General features: G+C 36.4%; 1 protein-coding gene across 6 annotated transcripts in view; it reads right to left on the minus strand.

The window, feature by feature from the left end:
* The window catches only part of SOX6 (SRY-box transcription factor 6), a 257,653-nt gene that overhangs the window by 24,066 nt on the left and 221,180 nt on the right, over positions 1-12,407 (minus strand). For all 6 annotated transcript variants that reach the window (XM_059473935.1, XM_059473933.1, XM_059473934.1 and 3 more), the window contains exon 12: positions 4,697-4,805. In XM_059473935.1, the coding sequence (XP_059329918.1) occupies positions 4,697-4,805 (109 nt within the window). The remainder of the gene's footprint in view (positions 1-4,696; positions 4,806-12,407) is intronic.

Raw genomic sequence — 12,407 nt, forward strand, 5'->3', positions numbered from 1 at the left:
TTCATTTAGTTTTGCCATGCATTATATTTTCACTAAGGAAAACCAGCTACAGAGAAGTTTTTTCTCTTTTACTAAATCTCACAGTGAGGTAGGGGCAAAACAGTAACATTCAGATGTTTTTGCTCTGAGACTAAGATCCAGTCAAGAAAATTATATTTTAATAGATCCAATTCTTTGGTAGAAATGAAGATCAGGTCTTGATGGAATTTGAATCCCTGAATACAACTGCTGAAGGAAACCACAATGCAACCTGAGCTAAGGTAAAATCAGTAATTGTCAACAGAAAGGTTAGGTGTACTCTGCAGATTTCTATCTACTAGAAAACAAAACCTTAACACACTTCCTACAAATTTCCAAGAATTTGACCACATCCACAAAATTAGAAGGATCCATTAACATGGAGCACATTTTACAATTCTAAAGAAGCAGCACCATCACCCACAAGTGAGCATCTGTGAAAGAATAATCTTTTTCTAGAACTTGAACCAAAAAATCTTATTCACATCATCCAATAATCTCAATAACTGAGAACTAGATACTTTAGTATTTAGTATGCTAAATACTATGTTTGGTGTGTCCATCCCTGTCTATATTTCTGCACTGACAACCTCAAATGTTCAAAATTATGAAGCCATCTACAGAAAGAATTATGTTTCCTTTAAAGTGTTAATGTTTCAGGGAAAAAAAAAAATCCTTGTTTAGAGAACTAAACAACTGGCTGTTTTTTATAATTTTGGATACCAGTCACCAAATGTTTATGAGGCTTTGAAATCATGTTTTTGAATTTTGCTAACTACAAATGTATTATATATTTTAACATGGCAGCTGGGATTTCAGGTAATGATTCAAGTCTAACAGCTGTGGATTATTCATCAATGATGTCACAGTAAGTGGCAATGTTTTAAATAAAGTTTGAGCATGATTTTTAATATAGTTAGCTCAGTCCTGCTGGTGGCTAAGAAGTAATAGAAATATTGTTTTATGTCATATTTAATATAAAACTCTTCCTAATGATTTTAAGGCCTCCATTCAGATGACTGTTAGCTCATTATGAGCAATATAAACTTTGAAGACAACTTTGTATCTATCTCTGAAAGCACAACCAGCTACCATTAATTAAATCTTACCTTTAATTAATCTTAAAAAGGTTTTCACACACTGGGCATGGACAATGAGCTAAAAAGAAAATCATTCTATACTATTTCATATTAATCCAATTTCTATGTTTAAAGAATTTCAATACTTATAATTCATGACTCAAAAAAACCCAAAAACCTGTAGCTTCAACTTCTGGTCAATGACCCAGTACCACAAGCACTCCTAAAATTACAGGAAAACATGACTCTGATCATGTCAGACCCAGATCACAGCCATATGTTATAGAAAAGATGTAAGGAGTAGAGAGAAATCATTGCTAGATCCTGTTACAAAGTCATTCCATAAACAGAAGTCTGCTGATATGTCTTCTGACAAATTACATGAACCTTAAATGTTTTGTCAAAACTATGGGAATCAGGAGCACTTCCCAGATCTGGTCTATCTCCAATGCCTGTTGGGATGGACAGACATGCACCATGTCTCTGCACACTTTGGTTTCCTATGGAAATGTTGGTGTGCAGGCAAGCAGGGAGTGGAACTGCACTTCCACAGCCCCTTTGCTCTAGACCACTACAGAGATTAGAGTTCAACTCAAACTCCATTTCCCCCAGGTTATGGCCAGCAGTGGGATTAAATTTGGAATCCTTAGCTCAGGAATAAATCTGCTACACCACTGCCCCACCCTTACACCTGCCCCCACCACCCTTTTAAAAGAACACTCTGTAAATTGTTAATATCTTCCCTAAATGCAGTGAATTTCATAACACTGTAGTCCTAAAATTCTGGTGATGAGAGTAAAACCACCAGGCAGATCTAACATCCATCCACTCACTCTGTCACAACTGCACCCGGGCCTCAGAGATCTGGGAGTATTTCTGACAAGAAAAGGCAGGGTATCAAAAGTTGGCCATCAATATGTCACTTCAGAAATCTTTATTCCTTGTTTTATATGTGTAACAGCACACATAAACTACAGAAATATTAGCTAAAGATTTCTACAGAACCTGCATTCAAATAGTATCTAAAAAAGGGGGGGAAGATATAAAGTAAAAATGACAATACCGAAAGGAAGGTGTGAAACACATGAAGCCTTTAAAGAACATGACTGTGCCTATTAGGAACCTTTGACATTCTGAGATTGTGACTGTGGCAACACAATGAAAAGCAGCAAGGCATTCTTAGAGAGGGTGAAAGAAGAGAAACAAAGCTGGTGAAAGGTCTGGAGCACCAGTCTGATGAGGAGAGGCTGATGGAGCTGAGGGTGTTTAGCCTGGAGCAAAGGAGGCTCAGGGGGACCTTATCACTCTGTACAACAACATGAAAGGAGGCTGCAGAGACATGGGGATCTGTACTATTTTTGCAAGGAAGAAGTGATAGGACAAGAGGAAAAGGCCTCAAGTTGTATCAGGGGAGGTTTAAACTCTTCATCAAAAGAGTTGTCAAGCATTGGAACATGCTGCCCAGGAAAGTGTCTGAGTCATCACCCCTTTTAAAGGTATTTAAAAGATATAGCACTCTGGGACATGGATTCATGGTGGATCTGGCAATGCTAGGTTGCACTTGATGATCCTAAGGATCTTTTCCAATATAAATGATTCTATGATTCTAAATAATAAACTTCCAAGTTTCATAGTAACCCAGGGCTGAAGTTTGGAAGCACAAAAAAGAGGAACACATATAAAAAACGTTTACAAACCTAGAAAGATCTGTAATAGTTTCACAATAATTAGAAGCTGGGCAGAGTCTGTAGCATGCTACAGGATATCAGAGACCACAGTGTAACTGCTGATATTTCAGCAATGCACTTCCACTGTAAATTATGTTAGCCTAGAAGTGCCATCTCTTAGTCTGCTTGCCAAATATAAGGGGCAAAACTCAGGTTATATTTTGAATGTATTTTTCTTTCACCCAGCTAACATCTAACTTCACCTTGTCTACAATGAGAAGGACAAATAAGCAGCTCAGTCTAGAAATCCTGCCAATGTTTTTTTTCAGCTCAGCAGTGCCATGCTCCCAGCATCTCTTTTCCAGAGATACCTCTTGGCTGATGAACAAATTCTGGAAATCTGAATCCATTCATGAACTCGGATTTCTAACGTGGCAAGGCCCCATGCTTTAAAGTGCCCCCCCAGCAGCTCTAGAAGACATGCTCACTGTCCTTAAACTGGCACACATCACTCCAGCTTGGGTTACACGTGGCAAAGCTCCTCTCTGCACTATCCAGTAACAGGGGAGGCTGCCAATGCCACAGGGGGTATCAACACACTAAATTAAGGGCGCTGGGAAGAGAATGGATGGATTGAAGGAAATTAGCTAAAGCAACAATGGGGTCAGAGGCCTGATGTCATCTAAACCAGTCACTGTGTATCTGTAAGTATCCCCTTGCAAATTTCACCCAAACTGACCCAAAAAAAAATATTCAACATGTTGAAATATGAAATATTGCTACTGGATGACTGCTTCTTTATAAAGCACCTTATAAATAACTGATTGGTCAAAAAGTGCTTTGGAAAGTCTATTTATCTCCTGATTCCTTTTTTCTAAAAATAAAAAAAGAATAGTTGCAAAACACCTGTCTGAATGTTATTTTTTGCCTACATTCTGTTTGCTATTTTTCTCTTTACAGATGATACAACAGTGGCCAATCAAGTTGTATTAAGGATGAATAAATGAAGCTCATAAATAATAGCTCCCTAAAGTTTACTGGTCCTTTTCTTTTGATCCAAGAAAAAAAATAGATTTTGGATTTGTCAGATGTTTGGATGTTAATGGAAAAATTCAGTGGTGTTTTAAGCTTCTTAAGCCATAATTAGAATACTCCCAGTTTAAAAAGGGCAAAATAATTCTCAAACAGAAGTAAATTGAGGGAGCAAAATCCTGCATAATGTTCTATCTGAAGAGTACATTAATCTTTCAAAAGGTAAGGCTCCTACATATATACATGTGTCATAGGATAGAGAGGATCCCAGCGACATCCCCTTCCAGAGCATGCATGGTAATCCTGCCAGAGACTCAACGCAGTCCTGATAAACACTGACTTCCACCTGGGGCTTGAAACATATATATATATATATAAAACTCTCACTGAAATGAGTGCACTGAAGGCTTATATAATGAAAAAGATCTTTTCATACAGAAAATGTGAAGTATTTTTCCATTATGATTTGATAGCTGCCTATGAATAGAATTCTGCTAGCTAAATCTTGAATAGGTGATGCACGATGGGTAGATTTCTGAAAATGCTCTAACCTTCTTCAAAGCTGCTAAACACTAAAAAAATGGGGAATATATATCCTTCCTGAGATAATTTTCTCAATATCTCCTAAAATTTTAGTAAGAGTATAAAATGCAAACACTTATTTGGCAGCTGCTTGGAGAAAAGACAGTTGTGTTGCAGAAGGGCTTAGAGGGCTACAGAGTCCTCTTCATGTCTCCACACTTTGTTATGGACCAACTGAAATCTCACAAATTCAGACAGAAATCGATCAAGTGTTACCCTGGAATGTAACACAGGCAGCGCTTATGACACTGGCAGTATTTCAGCCACACCATCCTGTGGTGCAGTGTTCAATAACCCATGGTCAAAATTGCAACTCACCTTCTGCATCTTCTGGCCTTGTCAGATCAATGACACCAGGGCCAATTTTTCCATCTTCATTGGGTTTCCCTGTTAACTGTGGGCCTAAATTTTCAAACCTTGTTCTTTCCTGGAAAAGAACAGAAGGACTCTTAATGCTCCATATAGGGTAGTTCTCATTATATGCCAGTGCATATGGGTATGCATTGATACATGCCTTATTTTTTAAATCTGAGCAAATAATGAATGCATCTAATTAGAATTTTAGCTCAGGGACAATTTTTTTTCTTTTTTTTTTTTTTTTTTTTACAGATTCTGAATGTTTGCATTTATGAAAATCAGTTTTAAATGTGAAACATATACAGAAACTTTGAGATTATTTTGATCTGCAGTGCCATAATGCATAAACGATTGTACATGCAAATACAAAACACTCTTGGCAGCACACAGTGCTGATCGATGCTGCTCATTTTGCCTTTCCACTTATTTTCCAACTTCAACTGAAAAAGACAATCGACATTTGGGAAACATGAAAATTCAGAAGCTGAAAGAAGAGTTTGTATTAAAATGCACTGGTATTTTAATGAAGAAAAAGCACTTTTCCCCCACTCTGAGATTTAAGTTTGCATTCATACCTCTGTGAAAACACAAGTCTGAATTTTATGCAGAGATTTTCAAAGACAAATATTTGAAGGAAGGAATAATAGAGGACAGAACCAATATTATTTTGTCTAGAAATTTAAGTTACACCTCAGTGAATAGGGAACTTAAGAAGACAAAAAAGGCAAAAAAAAGAAAAAAAGGAAAAAGAATGCCCACTCCCAGAAAAACAGAAAGCTTTTGAGAGCTGGAGACCTCCATAGGAAACCTGGAACCAGAAAGTGGAAACTGAAAGGTATTTTATATGTGCACCCAGTTCCTCCCACACTCCTGGACAAGGGCACTGTAAAGGCAGTGTAATATTGTCTCTCAATAGTGGTCTCTGTAGTGCTGTGTATCAGTGGCAGAGTGTTCAATGGTTATCATTAATTTAGCGTTCTCATTTGAAGGAACATAGCATGTTTTCCCTCTTGCCTTGTTGTTACCTCTTCAGATTAAACTTGGCATTATGTTGTACTTGTGAATGAATGAGACCTTGTTGTTCATTACTATGAAACAATATTAAATGTCATGTCAGCTTGAATTTAGAGACGTGAAATACCAGCTTTCAGCTCCACGAGCAGTTTCTCCATGTTATACTTAATGCATTATGCAGAAGTAGAGTGCTGACTGCTGTTCAGTCTATTGTTCAATGACCTAGTTCTGTGCTGTGCGTACTAGACACGAGGAGAAAACACTGGGAGAGTCTCTCCCAAAAGATGGTAGAAACTTGGAAATGCTCTTCAGGACAAAACAGGGCCTTCACTCCTCATCTGCTCCACCTCCAACTACTCCTGCTTTCCAATATTATTATTTTTCTATTGTCATTGTGTTTCAGCATGAAACCCCATCAGGAAAAGGGAGGAATGTTTTGATTCCTCATGCTTTCAGTTCCTTCAGCCATGGATTTTTAAAATTATTCTGTTTCATTTGCAGAGGAAAAGAGAGCTCAGTCTGACACTGGATTTGCCTCAACATGCAGCTGAGGCATTTCAGGTACTAAACACATTTCTAAAAGTTCCTCAGAATTTCCCAGTTGTCAGACAAAATAACTCTGCATTTTATATTTGGTTAATTACTTCACTTGTTATCTTCAGTAAAATCCATGGTTGATGAAGGAGCCTACGTACACAAAGGAACTCAAGAGAGGAGAAAGAGTTACAAATAAAATGTGACTGTAGAAAGGCACTATAATACCAGAGGCCCAATATTTTGCTGAAAAATGTTCTGCAATGTAACAATACACCTGAATCATCAGGATGGGATCTGTCTTACTGGTAGAGAGAATGAAAAATAAGTTTATCAAGGATACTGTGTTCCATTGCAAAGGGCTGATTTGCAGTTGAGATAAAAACAAAGATCAGTGCTAAGAAAACAGCTTTTGGCACATTTATTTTCTCTTGCAAAATATTTGCACTAAAAGCTTTTTTTTTTTTTAAAGGATGTTAATACAGCACCTGCAGTATTCTTAGAAGAACAGCCTTTAAGAGTGTTTCAGAAAAAGGAGAAATACCTTTCTTCTATAAAAATCAACAGATCCAGCTACATATCAATATGCACATTTGGAATATCTTTCTAGTCATTCATTCTCTTTGATTTTACCAGAAAATATTCTCTTACAAAAAAAAAAAAAAAAAAAGAAAAAAAAAAAAAAAAAAAAAAAAAGAAAAGGAAAAAAGAAAAAAAAAGAAAAAAAGAAAAAGTTTCTGTAAGAACATCAATATTTTGATGTGGAAGGAGAAAAGGGAAAATTGTATGATAAGGTTCAGAATCACTAAAATGAAAGCACTTATGCAATAAAAACACCTGCCCTTGTCAAACAAAGGAGCTGTATTTATTGCTATTTTATAACCCCCTCCTAATTCATGAGATGCTTTAACAAAGATAGATATAGTTAGGTCTTTGAAACGCCTTTTAAATTCATTCCTTTTCTAGCTATTTTTACTGAAAATAATCATCACAGTAATAATAAAAAATATTCAATATTAGCATTGGGTTTACACAAATTCAGAGGACTTTTAAAAATAGGAAAATCTTCCTCAATACTAAAAATGCTTTTATCTAGTAGATGCCTTTACAATTCAATGAAACACAACAAATTCCTGTAATATTTATAATAATAAGAGAAGAAACTTGTCCCACTAAGCTCAAATCCTTTTCAGTGGGATTTGTCTTTGCCCCCATCTTGAACTCATCCTAGAGAAAACAGATTAAAAATCTTTCAAAAGTACACATTTCCCCTAATATGACTGAGAGGAAGATTGATTCTCTACTTCCTATTTCTAGATTTAAAAAAAAATTACATCCCTTCAATAAAAATAAATGGTTATATATAGCTGCACGAACAAATACATTACCTATACATGCATCACATCTGCACACATGTAACTCAGCTACTGCATCTATTGCTGCCTGCCTAACCTCCATCAGCAGAAAATTTGGGTGAGTTTGTTATAAAGTGCACTGCTATGGAGAGGTGCAGGTGTTTTGTTCCCTGTGAAAAGCACTTTTGACCCCTATTTTGAACAGATTTTTTTTCTCATTTTTGTGCTGGCTATGGAGCTTATACCGTATAGTTACTTTAAGTTTTTCCATTTAAATCTTAGCAAACAATTTTTACGATATGACACTGACAACCCTTTCTCGTGACAAGATCAGCACAGTCAGTTGGAGTTTGCATTAGAAAACTGAAAGCACTTCCCAACACAAATCAGATCCTTTGTGCTTCTTTATACTTTGAACACGTAGTAAAGATAATCCTTTCTTCAAAATGAGAAAAAGAAGAGAAAAAAGAACCTTCTTAGCAGCCAAACCTTAATTTTCCATTCTGTGATATGATTAGGCACTTATTTATGCGTTGTCAGTCACAAACATGCAGAAAACGTAAAAGTTATTGAAAAAATTAAAGTCTGCTCAACTGTCTTGCAGGACTGTTGGTTCTCTAAGTGCTTTGAAATTATGATGTATGAGGTAGATGTTGCATATTAAATAAAGATATTTAAATTATAAAGCCCCCGTTAGTGAGAGCTGATGAATGTTAAATGTTATGAGCCACAAGGCTGTGGCATCCATCATATTCACATATTATCACAGTCAGTGATGGAGCAGCCCCAGTGATGACAGATAGACTGCTAGATAGTTATCCCTTATTTCCAGTGTCGCCAAGCAAGCCTTGCAACCCCTTTGGCATTATTTTTAGCTTTGCATTAAATTAGCAACTTTTCCCATCACGTTCTGCCAGAAAGTATCAATTCTTTCTTCACATGTGGAAGGTAAAAAGAATGATTCAGTGAAGCAGGGAGTAAAGCAAAAGGAAGCCTTAGCCCCTGCCTCGGAAAAGGCTGCGAACTTCAAATGACTAGAAACAAATATAAAATTGTGATCTTGCGAAAGAACAGCAATGAAACAGTAAGCACACAATAATGGCTTTTCTCTGCACTTAGATAAAAGCTGAATTTTTGATGTGCACAGTATATTTTCATAAAATTTTATATACTATGTTTTATACACTTATTGGCTATTCCATAATAATGTGTGTGCTAACAGTAAAATTGCTCTTAAATTTATGTGTGTTATTTATACGTTCCCACGTAACAATGCTTTTTGTTGTAAAAAATATTCTGTTTATTAATGTAACTTTACAACCACTGCATCCAGGATCCGTGGTAAATTAATGACATTTTTATTATTTTATAGTGTCATTAAATTTTTACTGATCACTCCATCAAACAGAAGCAATAAAGGCCATAATGCAAACTGGGACACTTAGATCAGGGGAGCAGGAAGGCATTCCATATAGTCTGAAGTAAACTGCTTGCCATAAATGATATTTATACCATCTTTAAGGATGTGAGAATACTTGGACAAGTTTGGCAAAACTGTTTCTGTAGTACTGTGGATTGTGTACTTAAATAACAGTTTACTTGCCAGCAAGACAATTTTTTTTTCAAACCATATGCGAGAAGATGACTGATTGCATCCATCTCTTGAAAAATAATATATGAAACGTAATAATACACTGGGCACCCCTCCCTTCTGAATTACCAAAACTGATCTGACTATACCCATGCCTCAAATTATTTCAACATGCTTGCTTTTTCCACATCTGAAATGTATGCTTAGCCTGAAATGGAAAATGGCATGCATGCTGATGGTTGTGTAAAAGATTTAAAATATATATCTTTTCTTGCAAACAAATACTTTTATTGAAGCAGACGTGTTTGGACAATGATGTAATACCTTTATTTCAATAGTCTAGCATGGAAGCAGTTACCCAACACCAATTTAAAGAGGCAGTTTCTAGAAATCAAATTAATATGGGTCATTCACAGAAGCCACAGAACATTTGACTGAAGGGATATTATTTCTTCTGAGGACAGTGCTTTAGTTAGAATAACTACAAATAATTATCACATGTTGTCTTTATGTATGAAATGTATTTCAATTGAATTATTCTATACTAAATGTTCTAGTAGCTTATTTGCTAACTATGATCTATTCCCTTCATGTACCATGGACAGTAAACAACCAGCAAACAACTTAATGTATTCAAAACATAAAAAGGACATTTTCAGTAGAACACAGAGAAAATTATTCCCAGTTTGAACCAGGAGGAATTACAGCTCCTTTTTTCTCTTCCCTGGAAACTCAAGATACAAATGCCCCAAGCTTTTCACCTTCTTCTTACTATTTTTTAACAGCTGGGACTGAAAAGTTAAATTACCTTCCACTTAGAATCTTTTGCAATGGCTTGGCACAGCAGGGATAATTACAAATTGACTTTCAGCCTTATCTCTGGATATTTTAGTTATTATGGGTGGGAAGTTTAAACATTAACCTTATTACAACAATGTCAATCATCCCACTGGTGTGCAGGCATGCAACTCCTGGAATTCTTTGGATGGCAGAGGAGATAAACACAATAGTGGCACTATTGTTACAATTGAAAGCACGGCCCTTGGTTTTGCAGAACTGTGCTGAATGCCTAGGACTCATTTTCAATATCACAGCACTGGGAGCTGCTCCAAAAACCAGAAATTAAATTAGCAAAGCAGGCAAACTTATTGTAGGAATGCTGTTATTTTAAGATATTACAAGATACAAGGTGTACCTTTTCTAAGGATTTACAGGTTTTAGGACTGAAGGATATGCTGACACCTATGATGTTGATACAACCTGCCCTTTCTTTATTTTTTCTGTAAGCGAAACTCCTGAATTCAATGATCTCAGGGACCAAGAGGGGCACAGTGAGTGGTTTTTCACCCTGAGGTACTGCTGCTTCCAGGTTTTGGGGGCCTCTATGCTGTTCCTAAACTGTTCCAGCAATATCTTTGCATGCTGAACACACCGCATGGACCAGCATCCCTGCGACAGACTACAGATTTGCATCACATTGCAGTGCCTCAAAGCAAACAGCTTGCTTGAAAAGATGTGGGGAGAGAGAAGCCACTAGGTCTCCTTTTAAATATATTCTTCCATCTTAAAGCATAACTGAAAAGTAAGAGGTTAGAAGCAGATAACAGGGAATTTACAGTAAAATTTCTTTGCCTGCCTGGCAAGCCTCAGCTGGCTTCCATGTGACAATGTGACATGGGCAGGACCATCACAAGCAGAAAATACTCCAAAGTTGCTCAGAAACAGAATTTCACAGTGATTGTCACATTATGAGATTTCTTTTAAGAACCAGGTTCTGGAGTCAAAACTGAGAATTGCAATTTCATCAAAATTTAAAGTGTTTAGAAACAAATCTAGTCTAGAAACCAGTGGGGTAAACAAAAAAAAAAAAAAAATCCCTAGATAAGTAAATGCCAATGTATATAGCCAACTTGTAAACACTGTCTTCAGCTAATTATTTTGGAAGCCTGATTTTAAGGATCAAAATTCCAAGAGCTTCTTCTCAGCTAGGGTGAGCAGTAGCCATCTTGATCTTGAACACAATAAGAAGGATTTAAATGAATTCTCTGATTATCGGGAGCATTCAGCAGATGCTAAGATGTTTATAGACTTCAGTGTATGGAAGCCTGCTTTTAGTAGGAAGTCTGTCAATTCAAAACAATTTTTTAAAAGGGAAAAAAAAAAACTGATAGCAAACATTTCCACCTAAGGAGAATATTATGCCCTCCTGCTCATGAAATATTGCCATCTCCATAACTATTGCCATGCTTTGCAGGCACTCCTAAGCTATGGATCTGCCCTGGTTAGATTACTTTCAACAGGATTACTGCATTTACTGAGCCCCCTTAACCAAATGCTTTATGTCTTTGTTCATATGGTTTTAATATGGTTTTAACCAATTGCAAGGTTATTTATAAGTTTGCAACTCCCCAGTAGTTAGAGTTATGAAGCGTTCAGACTTAAGCATATCCAGTTGTGTGGTAACCCAACTACTGCTTTCATGCGGTTTCCAACTTTTTATTCATGTACAAAGGCATGATGCATGGCAGCATCTGAGACCATTGTGATTAACTCTTTGTTTCAGCAGCAAGCTCAGGTTGCAGCCTACAGGAAAATTACATAAAAGGTAAAGATTAAAAGGTAAAGATTAAAAGAAAAAAAAAAATCACACAAACTGTGAAATTCCACCACAGACTGAGGAGAAATTAGTCCTTGAAAAACAAAGGGACAATCAATTAAATTAGCCGCTGGTAAATGAAAAGCAAACAAGAGGAGTTACTACTTTACACTCTGAATAATTCCCTATGAATGCTAGAGAATTTGCCAGGGGTCAGAAAGAGTCCAAAGCTTGGTCTGTCACTTGTTTCTAAAAAAGCAGGATTTTATGACTGTTAATAACATTTGTAGTAACACACGCTAAGGTAATCAAATCTCGTGCTCCAGAGTGCAAGTTGTTCAACGGTCGAGTCAAAGAGAAATTCCCTTGATTTCTCTGCTGCTCCCTTCCCTCCTGACCAACTCCACAGATTATTAATTGGGAGCCTTCTACGGAGACAAGTTAATTTTCTTTTGTAACATCACTAAATTTAAGGAAGAGCTGGTAAATGGTATAGATCAAATCTATAATCTACCTTGTAATTAGAAGGAATCTGAATGCAACCATTAAATAAAACCCAACATTGTCTTCTAAATAAACACA

The sequence above is a fragment of the Ammospiza nelsoni genome, chromosome 6 (assembly GCF_027579445.1).
Source record: "Ammospiza nelsoni isolate bAmmNel1 chromosome 6, bAmmNel1.pri, whole genome shotgun sequence".
In the NCBI taxonomy this organism is placed as follows: domain Eukaryota; kingdom Metazoa; phylum Chordata; class Aves; order Passeriformes; family Passerellidae; genus Ammospiza; species Ammospiza nelsoni.